The sequence below is a fragment of the Pseudorasbora parva genome, chromosome 1 (assembly GCF_024679245.1).
Source record: "Pseudorasbora parva isolate DD20220531a chromosome 1, ASM2467924v1, whole genome shotgun sequence".
Classification (NCBI taxonomy): domain Eukaryota; kingdom Metazoa; phylum Chordata; class Actinopteri; order Cypriniformes; family Gobionidae; genus Pseudorasbora; species Pseudorasbora parva.
This window is the reverse complement of record NC_090172.1, coordinates 15,002,747-15,017,838: the sequence shown is the minus strand read 5'-3', so window position 1 is coordinate 15,017,838 and position 15,092 is coordinate 15,002,747. Positions and strand designations below refer to the sequence as shown.

The 15,092-nt window shown below is 43.5% G+C and overlaps 1 protein-coding gene across 1 annotated transcript in view; it reads right to left on the bottom strand.

Annotated features, from left to right (window-relative positions):
• arhgef40 (Rho guanine nucleotide exchange factor (GEF) 40) overlaps window positions 1-15,092 on the bottom strand; it is an 84,424-nt gene that overhangs the window by 6,064 nt on the left and 63,268 nt on the right. Inside the window, exons 22-24 of the mRNA XM_067429011.1 lie at window positions 14,250-14,429; window positions 13,737-13,917; window positions 11,227-11,337 (exon numbers count right to left, since the gene is read on the bottom strand). Of these exons, the coding sequence (XP_067285112.1) occupies window positions 11,227-11,337; window positions 13,737-13,917; window positions 14,250-14,429 (472 nt within the window). The remainder of the gene's footprint in view (window positions 1-11,226; window positions 11,338-13,736; window positions 13,918-14,249; window positions 14,430-15,092) is intronic.

Below are 15,092 nucleotides of genomic sequence, written 5' to 3'. Positions count from 1 at the left end.
AAGATAGACCTATTGCAGAGTAGAAATTTGAGTATAAATCGCAGAATCAAAAGTTTTCGTGTATCATAAAACTATTCTCACATACATCTCCCATACTGTCTAGTACTTTGACTTGATTTGTCCTCTTAACTCCGCAACAAGGCACCGGCTTAAGTACACGTAGGGCCCTGGGGCTATAACAAACCCAAGGGCCCCCATAGGAGCCTATCTTTGTGCCACACTGTTTTCTACCACATAAATTATTCGTTTTTTTTTAAACAAAATCTTCAAAGCACAGAGTATATACTGTCTGAATATTACATTTTAATATTAAGTAGGCCTATAAATACATCAGGCTGCAACATATTAACATCATAAATGCATTAACTCCAGATGTGACGTCAAAGCAATGGTTTCCAGAAACAACAAAAACTTTTGAGCATATACAACTGCCTCAAGAAGTTTTAAAATCAGTCAGATCCCAAATTTGATCTATTTAGGTGAGCTATTAAGATGTTTGAAGACTAAAAAACCATGTTACTGGGCAGTTATAACTGTTCTTTCCTCATTTCATCACTCTCTCATTTCTATAACTCAGCTCATTCCCATTACTCTTTCACTTTATTTTTCTCTTAGTCTCCTTCTTTTGCCCCGTCTCTTCTCCTCCTAAAGCTGAGCTCTGACTGATAGTCTTTTCATTTCCGTCTGTCAGTGAAGAAAGTAAACAGGGTTTACTGATATTCATTAAGCATTTTCTTAATGTGAATTCACCGAAGGCTAATGCTAGGTAAGTATGTTTAATAAATTAATTCACAATATGTACAGACACATTGTGACATAATTTTCTTGTGCCTAATCTGATAAAGATCAGCTTCAGTTAATGACCTTTTTTCATTAAAAATGGCGAAATTAGACAAAGTTATATTTAGTTTGCCTGATTATTTTTGTCGGTTGTTTAACATTTCTATACTAAAACAGATGTCAAGTATGAAGTGTTTAGTTTAGCAGCTACTTACATCCATGAGACGATCCAGCTGCTCTCGCTGGATCTATTTATTTATTAATTTATCTGAGGTGTCGAAACACAGTTCAGGACTTTTCCGGCCCACTTTAACCATGTATATATATATCTATCTGTGTATATATAGACACCTTCCTAATTTTTGCACATTCTTCGATTGTTCCGTGGTCCAGTTCTGATGCTCACGTGTTGGCGCTTTTGGTGGTGGAGTCGGCATGGGCACCTATGCAGCTCCATACTCAAACACACTGTGATGCACTGTGTATTCTGACACATTTCTATCAGAACCAACATTAACTTCTACAGCTTTAAGCTACAGTCTGTTTGATCGGACCACATGGTCCAGCCTTCGCTCCCCACGTGAATCAATAAGCCTTGGCCGCCCATCACCCTGTCGCTGGTTCCCCACTGTTCCCTCTTGGACCATTTTTTATATATAATACTGACCAGTATAGACCGGGAACACTCCATTAGAGGTGTAGTTTGCCGTTTTGGAGATGCTCTGATGTCTAGCCATCAAAATATGGCCCTTGTCAAACTTGTTCAAATCCTTATGCTTACCGGTACCCATTTTTCCTGCTTTTAACCCACACACTAACAGGTGCTGTGACGAAGAGATAATCGGTGTTATTCACTTTACCTGTCAGGTCAGTGTCATAATGTAATGCCTGATCAGTGTATATATATATATATATATATATATATATATATATACACAAGGGTTTAAGGACCAGAACTGTGTTCTGGAACCTCAGATTAATAGATAAATTAATAGATCCAGCAGTCGCCGCATGAGAGCAGCTGGACCCTCTCACGCACAGCACTGACAAACTCGTTCGGCTCTGACTGTATTCATGTCCACAGCCAGACGTCGGTATTTTTCAGAGGCAGGGGAGCAGGAAGATGTTTTAGGTTTGGGGTGCTGTGTCACCACATTTGAATAAAAAATAATACTATAATCGCTGTAGCCATTAAAACACATATTTAGTTAGCCAGCGCCGTACGAACTATGGCTTAAATGAAAAACTACTACTATAAAAAAAAACTTTAGATGGGGAAGCCCTAGCTAGGCAAACTTATTTCAGATAGGCGAACCAGCACTCAGCGTTCTGGGTTCGAGTGCGTAGCACTGAGCAGAAGGCATTCTCCACTCTGAAGGAAATAGCCTATTACCGCTCTACGCATTCTTTCTACGCACACCGCACCGCACTATATGACATGTTTTAAAAACATAATTCAACATATAAATAATACTTTTTTTAAATAATGGGCCACAGGTGGGACACTTGGCGTTAAAAAAAAATCATGGCCTTTTTTCGTATCCTATATTTTAGTTATCATCATAAACTAGGTATCATTCGAAAGCTTACAAAGCTGTTTTGAAATCGGATTTTGTGTTACCATGGAAACAGAGTCTCAAGGTTCCATATTTGGTGACAAGTGATATTTGGACCGAAATTTACAAGAAAATACATTACAAAAAAATAAAATAAAAATTAAAAAAAAAATTATGCAATGCAATGTGGATGCCACCCAGTCGCTATTTTTGGTACAGCGACATAACAAAATCTCATGGGGAAATCAATTTTTGTGATATCAACTTAAAATTTGGAACACAACTTGGTTAGACATATGATTTTGATTTTATAGTAATCTTAGAGTTAAAATTTGTTTGTAAAATATATATTTTATATAAAATAAAAATATTTAGTACAGTATTTTTCATTTACAGTTAATTTAAACTTCCATAACCTTTTCATATTTTTAATTGCTTTTACTTCAGCAATAATCTGCAGAGTGTTTAAAACTTAGGTTTATATTCAAATGCATTCTTGAATCACAGCCATTTAAGTTTGTATAGTGCATTTTAACAACAATTCTTTCTTGGGGGGGGGGGGGGCAGTAAAGTGTTTATTACAAATAAATATACAAATATATATAAATATACAAATAACATACATGCTAAAGTGGATGCTGCAGCACCCCCACTTCCTGCGCCCCTGTGTATATAATAAATGTTGTATAATAATTTAATCAGATTAGGCATAAGATAATTAATGTGTGTACATATTGTGAATTAATTTATTAAATATGCTATTTAACTAACAACAGCCTTCAAGTAAATTATATTGTCTAAGAAAATGCTTCATAAAATATAGGATAAATAACAGTCAACCCTATTCTTACTTTCTTCACTGACACAGAAGATTTTTCTTTTCTTCAATGAAACAAACTATCAGCTCTGCTTGAAGAGTCAGGGCAAGAGAACAAGACTGAGAGAAAAATAAATATTGATGAAAATGAGAGAGTGATGGAATAAGGAGAGATGACAGATAATCTACTGCCCACTAACATGGTTTTAAAAACTATTTATTATACATATTTTTAGCCTTCAACCATCTTAAAATGCACATATACAGATCAGAAATCATCATTTTGGTCCTAATTCCACTAAACGTGTTTGGAGGAAGAAGAATGATGAGTACCATCTTAAGAACACCATCCCTACTGTGAAGCAGGGGGGTGGTAGCATCATGCTTTTGGGGTGTTTTTCTACACATGGGACAGGGCAACTGCACTGTATTAAGGAGAGGATGACCATGTATTGTGAGATTTTGGGGAACAACCTCCTTCCCTCAGTTAGAGCATTGAAGATGGGTCGAGGCTGGGTCTTCCAACATGACAATGACCGAAGCACACAGCCAGGATAACCAAGGAGTGGCTTTGTAAAAAGCATATCAATGTTCTGGCGTTGCCTAGCCAGTCTCAAGGCCTAAACCCAATAGATAATCTTTGAAAGGAGCTCAAACTCCGTGTTTCTCAGCGACAGGCCAGAAACATGACTGATTTAGAGAAGATGTGTGTGGAGGAGTGGGCCAAAATCCCTCCTGCAGTGTGTGCAAACCTGGAGAAAATCTACAGAAAACGTTTAACCTATGTAATTGCAAACAAGGGCTACCGTACCAAATATTAACATTGATTTTCTCCAGTGTTAAAATACTTATTTGCAGCTGTATCATGCAAATAAATAGTTAAAAAATCATACATTGTGATTTCAGTTTTTTTTTTTACATTATGTCTCTCACAGTGGACATGCGCCTACGATGACAATTTCAGACCCCTCCATGATTTCTAAGTGGGAAAACTTGCAAAATAGCAGGGTGTTCAAATACTTATTTTCCTCACTGTAGATATATAGTATATACACACTCACCTAAATGATTATTAGGAACACCATACTAATACTGCGTTTGACCCCCTTTCGCCTTCAGAACTGACTTAATTCTACACAGCATTGATTCAACAAGGCGCTGAAAATATTCTTTAGAAACGTTGGCCCATATTGATAGGATAGCATCTTGCAGTTGATGGAGATTTGTGGGATGCACATCCAGGGCCCGAAGCTCCCGTTCCACCACATCCCAAAGATGGTCTATTGGATTGAGATCTGGTGACTTTGGGGGCCATTTTAGTACAGTGAACTCATTGTCATGTTCAAGAAACCAATTTGAAATTATTCAAGCTTTGTGACATGGTGCATTATCCTGCTGGAAGTAGCCATTAGAGGATGGGTACATGGTGGTCATAAAGGGATGGACATGGTCAGAAACAATGCTCAGGTAGGCCTTGGCATTTAAACGATGCCCAATTGGCACTAAGGGGCATAAAGTGTGCCAAGAAAACATCCCCCACACCATTACACCACCACCACTGGCCTGCAAAGTAACATGGCATGATGGATCCATGTTCTCATTCTGTATACACCTAATTCTGACTCAACCATCTGAATGTCTCAACAGAAATCGAGACTCATCAGACCAGGCAACATTTTTCTAGTCTTCAACTGTCCAATTTTGGTGAGCTCACGCAAATTGTAACCTTTTTTTCCTATTTGTAGTGGAGATGAGTGGTACCCGGTGGGGTCTTTTGCTGTTGTAGTCCATCCGCCTCAAGGTTGTGCGTGTTGTAACGAGTGGCTATTTCAGTCAAAGTTGCTCTTTTATCAGTTGAATCAGTCTCCTCTGACCTCTAGCATCAACAAGGCACTTTTGCCCACAGGACGGCCACATACTGTATGTTTTTCCATTTTCACACCATACTTTGTAAACCCTAGAAATGGTTGTGTGTGAAAATCCCAACAATTGAGCAGATTGTAAAATACTCAGACCGGCCCGTCTGGCACCAAAAACCATGCCACGCTCAAAATTGCTTAAATCACCTTTCATTCAGTTTGGAGTTCAGGAGATTGTCCTGACCAGGACCACAACCCTAAATGCATTGAAACAACTGCCATTTGGATAATTTCATTAATGAGAAATTGAACAGGTGTTCCTAATAATACTTTAGGTGAGTGTGTGTGTGTGTATATATATATAAATATATATATGTAGTAAGTTCGATAATGGAAGGAAGGAAGAGGACACGGGGGTCGGCTGGACGGTTGATACTTTCTTTATTTATAACTCAAAACTTGTAATAAACTTCACAACACACACTGCGGTGTGGATTCTCATAGACGCTCGATTACTTCCGGGTCGGCACTTCCGGCTTCCGGTAACTCAGTCTCTGTGCGCTCGTATCAACCGTCCGATCTCTCTCTCCTTGATCTCCGGTTCCACCGAGGTTTTATTCCCTCTCCGCGCTCATTACTAGAACAAGAGACAGGTGTTATTAATCTGCTTCCAATCCACTCACTTACCGCTTGTCCCGCGGCTCTCTCTCCCGCTGCAGACCTCGCTGAACCACGCCCCCCTTGCCACATACCCCCACCGCCCGACTCAGGCCGGGGAGCCGTCCGGCCTGCAGCCCCCCCCCCCCCCATTTCTGGAGAGGAAATCGGCCACAGCCATCTGAGCACCCGGCCTGTGGACCACCTGGAACTTAAAAGGCTGAAGAGCTAGATACCAACGGGTGATCCGCGCGTTGGTATCCTTCATGCGGTGGAGCCATTGGAGAGGAGCGTGGTCCGAACAGAGGGTGAACTCCCGCCCCAGAAGGTAGTAGCGGAGGGTGAGAACGGCCCACCTGATGGCAAGGCACTCCTTTTCGATGGTGCTGTACTTAGCCTCTCTCTTCGAGAGCTTACGGCTAATGTACAGCACCGGCCGCTCTCCCCCCTCCACCTCCTGGGCCAGGACTGCGCCCAGCCCCCTGTCCGACGCGTCAGTCTGCAACAGAAAAGGGAGAGAAAAGTCAGGGGAGTGTAAAAGCGGCCCGCCACATAGAGCAGCCTTAACTCGGGTGAAGGCCTGCTGGCACGGCTCCGTCCATTGGACCGTATCTGGTAGCCCCTTTTTAGTAAGGTCAGTCAGGGGGCTGGTGAGGTCCGAATAATTTGGTATAAACCGTCTATAATATCCCGCCAGCCCCAAGAACTGCCTTACCTCCTTTTTGGTCTTGGGCCTCGGGCAGGTCGCAATTGCGGCGGTCTTATCAATTTGGGGACGCACCTGTCCATGACCCAAGTGGAAGCCCAGATACCTTACCTCCACCCGCCCAATTGCACACTTCTTCGGGTTGGCCGTGAGCCCCGCTCCCCTCAACGACCTCAAGACCGCCCGGACATGCTGCATATGCCGCTGCCAATCGTGACTGTAAATCACGATGTCGTCCAGGTAGGCAGCAGCATATGCGGCATGGGGACGCAAAATCCTGTCCATGAGGCGCTGAAAGGTAGCGGGTGCCCCGAACAAACCGAAGGGAAGCGTGACGAATTGGTGCAATCCGAACGGCGTGGTGAAGGCTGTTTTTTCTTTGGACAATGGAGACAAGGGGATCTGCCAATAGCCCTTTGTTAAGTCCAATGTCGAATAAAATCGAGCCGTGCCCAGCCGATCAAGCAACTCGTCAACCCGCGGCATTGGATACGCGTCGAATTTCGACACTGCGTTCACCTTGCGGTAGTCCACACAGAACCTGACCGAGCCGTCGGTTTTAGGGACCAAAACGATCGGGCTCGCCCAGTCACTGTTGGACTCCTCTATTACTCCCATATCGAGCATTGCCCCTAATTCTTCCTGAACTACTTTTTTTTTGTGTTCAGGTAAACGATACGGCCGGCTGCGAACTACCACGCCCGGCTCGGTCTCGATATGGTGCTGAATTAAGTCGGTACGGCCCGGTAGTGGCGAGAACACGTCGGCGAATTCCGCCTGTAGTTTTGAAAGATCAGTGAGTTGGGACGGTGAGAGGTGATCTCCCCCAGGGGCCAGTGCGACCGATTGTGCTTTGATGCTCGCCTCTGGCCCGAGATCATCCTCTCCCCCGATCACCGTCGCCAACAACACTGATTCGACCTCATTCCATTTCTTCAGGAGATTGAGGTGATAAATTTGTCGTGCTCCGTTCCTATCGGACCGTATCACTTCATAATCGAGATCTCCAACCTGTCGAGCGACCTCAAACGGCCCCTGCCATTTCGACATTAATTTAGAGCTCGATGTCGGGAGTAATACAGGCACTTTCTCTCCCGGTGTGAATTTGCGTAGTCTCGTACCCCTGTTATACGACCGGCTTTGGCGGTCCTGGGCTTGCAACAAATTCTCCCTAGATAGCCGCCCCAAGGTGTGGAGTTTTGTTCGCAAGTCCAGCACATATTGAATTTCGTTTTTGGCCAAAGAAGGCCCCTCCTCCCAAGTTTCTCGTAGGACGTCCAGCACCCCACGGGGCTGTCGTCCGTAGAGAAGCTCGAAGGGGGAAAACCCCGTGGAGGCTTGCGGGACCTCTCGCACAGCGAATAAGAGGGGTTCTAACCACCGATCCCAATTTTTGGCGTCTTCCTGTACGAATTTACGGATCATGGATTTAAGAGTGCGATTAAATCGTTCGACCAAGCCGTCGGTTTGTGGGTGATAGACGCTTGTCCGAATCGATTTGATGCCCAATAACCCGTATAATTCGCTTAACGTGTGTGACATAAACGCCGTGCCTTGATCAGTGAGGATTTCCTTCGGAATCCCCACTCGGGAGATTAAACGAAACAGTGCGTCCGCAACACTCTTCGCCGAGATGTTGCGGAGAGCCACTGCTTCCGGATATCGTGTTGCGTAGTCCACGATAACTAGCGCAAAACGATGTCCGCGTGCGGATCGCTCTAATGGCCCGATGAGGTCCATCGCAATTCTCTCGAAGGGGACCTGCATTAATGGAAGGGGGCGCAATGGCGCTTTTGGGGAGGCCAGGGGATTCACCAACTGACATTCAGGACAAGACGCGCACCACCTGCGCACATTGTCGTGAATGCCTGGCCAAAAAAATCGGGTCATTAAACGATTCAGCGTGGCCGCCTGTCCCAGGTGGCCCGCCATTGGGTTAGAGTGAGCCGCCTGGAAAAGCATTTCCCGGCGGCTCTTTGGTACTAACAACTGGGTTGTATCCACTTTTGTCTGAGCGTCTTGGGTCACTCGATACAACCTATCCTTAATTATGGCAAAATAAGGATACGTGACGGGCAAGGCGGGTTGAAGGGACTGACCGTCGATAGTGCGGACCTGTTGGAAAGCATGTTTTAGAGTCTCATCTTGGGACTGCTCCAGAGGGAAGTCATCGCGGTCCGAGAGAATCAGTCTCTCGACCCCGCTCGTTTCCTCTGAAACGGTTCCCGAGGGCCCCGCATCAGTCTCGCCAACCTGCACTCGCATCGCCCCGTTCCTAGCCTTGTTCTCCCAAGCGGCATCCGCGCATAACGACCCCAATAATGCCGGAAAGGCGGGCCAATTTGTCCCCAGAATTAGCGGATGCCGGAGGTGGGGACTAACCGCCACCTCAACACTATGATTTTCTCCCCTAAACTGTATCGTGACTGGGACAACCGGATATTCCACCACATCCCCGTGCACACACCGCACCTTAACCACGCGGCTTGTATCCAATGCCCCCGGTTGCATCAGGCTTTGATGGATCGAGGTTTGGTTACAGCCGGAATCCACCAAGGCCTGATATGTACCCCCCTTGATACTCACAGGAATTTGGTACTCTCCTGCTTGATCAGGGGTGGTCCGCTGGAAGTCCGGGACCCGGATCATTGTCCCGACGTCCATCATCGGACATCGGTCCACAAAATGGTCCGGGTCGCCGCACCGCCAGCAGGCCAGCCCAGGCCTGCCCGCCGCCCCTGCGGCGGGGAGTGGATTGGAAAATGAGCGCGGAGGGGGGGTGGAACCGGAACCGTTATCCCCGCCCGACCCCAGTAGCCCCGCCCCCCTGGGCGGGGCCCTCGAACTCCCGTATTGCCCTGGGCCCATTCCACCCCGACCTCTGGGGGGAATACGAGAGGGCCCTGGAGGGCGGGACCTAGGGAGAGGGACAGGGCGAGAAGGAGAGACCGAGGGGGGAGAGAGAGAGGGAGAAGTTAGTAGGGGCTCGCCGACCCCCGGGCACGCCACCAGATGGTCCTCCGCCAGGTTGATGGCCGTCGTCAGCGACGTGGGCCGGTGGCACTGGACCCACTCGGCGGTCTTCCTGGGGAGCCGAGCGATGAACTGCTCCAGTACCACCAGATCGACGATGTGGTCCACGTCGCTTCCACCGGCCAATAGCCATTTGCGGCACTCGTCCCGGAGCTGTTGGGCCATCGCGAAGGGCCGACCGGCCTCACCCCACGCCAGCGAGCGGAACCGCTGTCGATGCTGCTCGGGGGTCCGGCCGACCCGCTGGATGATGGCCCTCTTTAGGTCTTCATAATCCAGGAGGTTCGCCACCGGCAGTTGTTGAGCGGCCGCCTGGGCTTCTCCCGTGAGTAGTGGTATGAGGCGCACCGGCCACTGTGCCCGGGGCCACCCGCAGGCCTCCGCTGCCTTCTGGAACAGTTCGATGAAGGCCTCGGGATCGTCCTGTGGCCCCATCTTATGTAGGGGCACGTGGACCGGTGCGCTGGCGAGCCCGGCGGCTTCGGTGCAAACCTCCCGGGCTGTCCAGCTCCGGAACCTCTCGCGGTCCTCTTGCTGGCCGCGGACGATGGCCTCGAAACGGCGCTCCTGGTCCGCCCGCAGGTCCAGCATGGACTGGTGTTGTTCCTGGTGGAGGGCCGCGAGAGCGGTGATGATGTCCGCAAACGGCGTGGCGGAGGGCGTTGGTGTTGTCATGGCGGCGGCGCGGTCCTACTTCCTTCCCGGGTTTCGGCACCACTGTAGTAAGTTCGATAATGGAAGGAAGGAAGAGGACACGGGGGTCGGCTGGACGGTTGATACTTTCTTTATTTATAACTCAAAACTTGTAATAAACTTCACAACACACACTGCGGTGTGGATTCTCATAGACGCTCGATTACTTCCGGGTCGGCACTTCCGGCTTCCGGTAACTCAGTCTCTGTGCGCTCGTATCAACCGTCCGATCTCTCTCTCCTTGATCTCCGGTTCCACCGAGGTTTTATTCCCTCTCCGCGCTCATTACTAGAACAAGAGACAGGTGTTATTAATCTGCTTCCAATCCACTCACTTACCGCTTGTCCCGCGGCTCTCTCTCCCGCTGCAGACCTCGCTGAACCACGCCCCCCTTGCCACAATATATATATATATATATATATATATATATATATATATATATATATATATATATATATATAGTGAGTAAAAGAAGTCTTTGAACACCCTGCTATTTTGCGGTGAGAGACATAATAAAAATAAAATAAAAATCCCGAAATCACAATATATGATTTTTGTGTATGTATTTGTATTTGATGTATTTGAACACCTGTCAATCAGCTAGAATTTTAAACATTTACATTTAATTTACATCTTGTGGTCCCTGGGTAGGATGATGCTAATTAAATAAACACTATTACAATAAAAAAAAAAGAAAAATAACAGAGAACATTTCAAATAAAACGGCTTACCAAAAAAAAAAAAAAAAAAATACATCACATCACATATCACATTTCATATAAAATGTCCAGATCAGTGATGACATATTTGTTTTGTCTTAAACCACGTTTTAAGCATTGTTTAAAAAATACTGTTTTAATATGATGAGAGATAAAGTGACATCTGGTGGAAAACAAGGAGTATTGCATGCAGTGAAGGGATATGGGATAAATGTGTTTGTGTCCAACTTAACTAAATTTTGGGGACAAAGTTGTAGCTAAAACTGACATCCTACCCAAAGTCTTCATTTATCAAAAAAAAGGTATACTTTTTTTTTGCAGAAAGTTTTCTGATAGGGTTAGGTTATAGTTTTTATGACTAGTATACAAATATATGCAAAATCCGCATTTAGGTGTGTGTTTGTACCTCTGTCGTTCAGGCTGAAGCTGGAGTCCAGTTCTGAAACTTGAGCTCCCGTCACATCCAGTAGAAGCTTACTGGAAATTCCCATACACAGAGACTCCTTCAGGCACAACTCTACACACACACACACACACACACACACACACACACACACACACACACACACACACACACACACACACACACACACACACACACACACACACACACACACACACACACACACACACACACACACACACACACACACACACACACACACACCATTAAATTACAGTGGTCCTAATTATACAAGCACACTTACATCACACTTCAAATGTTATACATCATGTCTGAAGCCTCAATGTCTGAGGTAGCTGCTGTGTTCTGGGGATTTTTATGGGCTGCATGAAGTCAGTTCTCCTCAAGTTCAGATTTAGTCATTATTTCTGTGTGACTGCAGTATAAATATACATTTTGAGAGTCCAAAGTATATAAAACACCATTAAACATCATAGTTAATGAACAAAACAATAAAATGTGTTATAAAGTGTAATTTAAGAGTCTCTTTTGCATAAAAAAAGACAAAAGTGCAAATGCAAATCAATGCCTTAATGACTGACACGGCTTCATTTTCCATTATAATTAATCATTAATCACAAATTGGTCTTTTCCAAAAACTGCCCCTAGACAAGTTCCTGCAGAACACACACACGCACACACGGAAGACGTCTAATTAAACTGCCTTTTAGTGTTGTTTTAATTATACATAAATAACTAGGTCAATAACTGCAAAGTATTCATATTTAAGAGCTCATTAATTAGGGACGATGGGCACTTAGTTAATTAAGCAGAACTTTGTGGTATTTAACTAATGGATTTTTGACAGTAAAATCTTAAGCTAAAGTTGTGTAAAAAAATGTAACTGTCCAAAATCCTAGTATGCTGGCTACTTTGACATCATCTGCATGCATCATAAACCCTATTCTGACATTTTACATGGTGACGTATGGTAATTTTAGGATTTATAGGCAGTAGTGGTCCAGCCCGAATCGCAGATGTCCGTTTTTTTCACTCACCACTGCAGAGGAAATTTTTGGCATAATAACTTTTATATATAACTTTGTTTCTTGACAAACATCAGGCTCATGTGGTAATTTAATTTTGTCTCAGTAGTCATCTCTGAGTAGGCATGTGATGGTATAACTTTTAATTTAACAATACTTGCTGAAGAATTTGTCAAGATATTATTTAAGTTATAAAAAAGTGTTAAATTAGTTACAGTAATTATGCTTTGTTAACATTACTTAAAGGGCTAGGTCAGTAACTTTAAGACTTTGGTTCATCTTTGGAACACAAATGAAGATATTTTTAATAAAAATTGAAATTTGCGTTTCGAAGACGAATGAAAGTCTTATGTGTTTGGAAAAAAACATGAGGGTGAGGGTAATTAAAATGATTAATAAATGCTTTAGATGTACTTTTATATTTTATAAAAAAATACATTTCAATAAAAAAGCAAACATACTAATAGAACCTTATTTTAAAGTGATGAATAATAATAAAGAATCAGAAAATTTAAATCAACAATTCAATCAAAAATATATTAATTTGTGTTCCAAAGATGAATCAAAGTCTTTCAGGTTTGTACATGAGGGTGAGCAATCTCTTAATTAAAGTTTTTGGGTGAAGTAACCTGTAAAGGAATGTTAACAAAGCATAACTACTGTAACTAATGTAACACTTTTTATAACTTAATTCATAACTTGATAAAAGCTTCAGCAATTATCGTTAAATGAAAATGGTATACCATCACATGCCTACTGAGAGATGACGGCTGAGACAAAATTAAATTACCACATGAGCCAAATTAATAATGTATCGCCATGAGCCGCTGTTTAATATGGATTCGTGTGTCTATGTGTTTTTAACTCTCATAGTGACTCTCATAGAAAAACACCCATTGACATACATTATATGGCAATGGTTGGAGTTAAAAATCTTCATTTGTGTTCTACTGAAGAAACAAACACATCTACATCTTGGGTGCCCTGTTAAGCAGATGAACATCACATTTTCATTTTTGGGTGACAATTCTCATTTTAGACTTTCATGTTTTGTTTTGCTCTATCCTCTGCGCTTCTGCATTCGTCAATACGCATGCGTCTAGTGTTCAAGGGTCAAGGCTTACTCTTTCGCCATAAATCAATGCGTACAGAGGTTCACCAAAAAATCACTTCACTTCAGAAGGTCTTTACTAAGCCCCCAGGAGCCACGTGGAGCAGTTATATGATGGATAGATGCACTTTTAGTGACTCAGAAACAAAACAACAGTTCACTGCCAAGTCAGGACTTTTTTTTATATAAGTCCTAGTACTCATCTGAAAGAAGAATGTCATATACACCTGGGATGACTTGAGGGTGAGTAAATCATAGGGTAATTTTCATTTTTGGGTGACCCAACCTTTTAACAGAGATCCGAGATGAGAGGAGATGGTGATGTAAAGGTGAGAGGTCAGAGGTTTGTTCCTGACCTGTGTTATGGATGGCGTGAGTCCAGAGCAGTTGTGCGATATCATGGGTCCAGGTTTCTCTGTCCTGCACGCTGGCGGCCTGGAGAGTGAGACAGTCCCTTGTGCGAGACACCTGTCTCACCCACACCTCAAACCTCAGTCCGTCCTCCCCGACGCTCTGAGTGAGGCCCATCTCAGCCGTCTGAACAAACACAGTTAGTGAGTATGTGCAATAACATGAAGAAAGATCAGGTCATTGATATAAGTATATGAAGTGAGTTTTACTTTTTGAACTGAATATTATCAGACTACCAAACGTTATGAATAATTGTACATAAAATAAAACAGATAGAAATGTATTATAGTTTAAATTTATATTAAATGCAATTAGCTGAACTTTAAAAGGCATACACGAGGTAATATTTAACACCTCATACTTTTGTCATTTTTGTTTTAGAATACTATAGGCAGTATACTGTGCACTACACTAGTATCCCACCCTCAGCTTGTGTGTGTGTAATTATCTTTGTGTACCTTAATGCTGTGTTTGAAGCTGTACACACTGCATCCCGGGTTGGGTGTTTTGTGTTTGGTGAAGATGACGTAGTTCTGATAGAGGAAGACATTTCTGATTCCTGTTTTCTTCCTTCGGCCTCCACCACAAACACACAGCTCACCCTGACGCACCAGCTCTCCACGCTCTGCCACGGGTATCTGAAACACACACACACACACACACACACACACACACACACACACACACACACACACACACACACACACACACACACACACACACACACACACACACACACACACACACACACACACACACACGTTGGGTTTTAATGTTTTATGGGGACATTCCATAGATGTAATGATTTTCATACTGCACAAACTGTATATTCTATCCCCTAACATCATTCTATCTCAAAAAGATCACTTAGTATGCTTTATGAACCCAGCAGAGCATCATCTCCTTTTTGTTGTGTGATTTGATATGAATGATATGGAGGAGTTTTATATATACAAGTTTTATATATACAGCATATATAGTATTCTTTTAGCTGAAGATTTTAATGATTTAACATTGTTTCAATCTTAAATTACCCTTAAAAAAATTACATATACGTTTGTATTGTAATATACAAATTACAACTGTATCACTTTTTGATTTTGCATCATTACATGCCAGAATGCTATCCAACACATCATTTTAGATGTGGTGGAAACATTGTGGACAAATTAAATCATGTACAAATGGTTAGAATATAGTAATATCAAGAACCTTGAAATTTCACTGGTGTTTTATTAGTATTTTTCTGAATGTCCACCCTGAATATCAAATAAAACGGTTGTCCCATTAGACGATCTGTC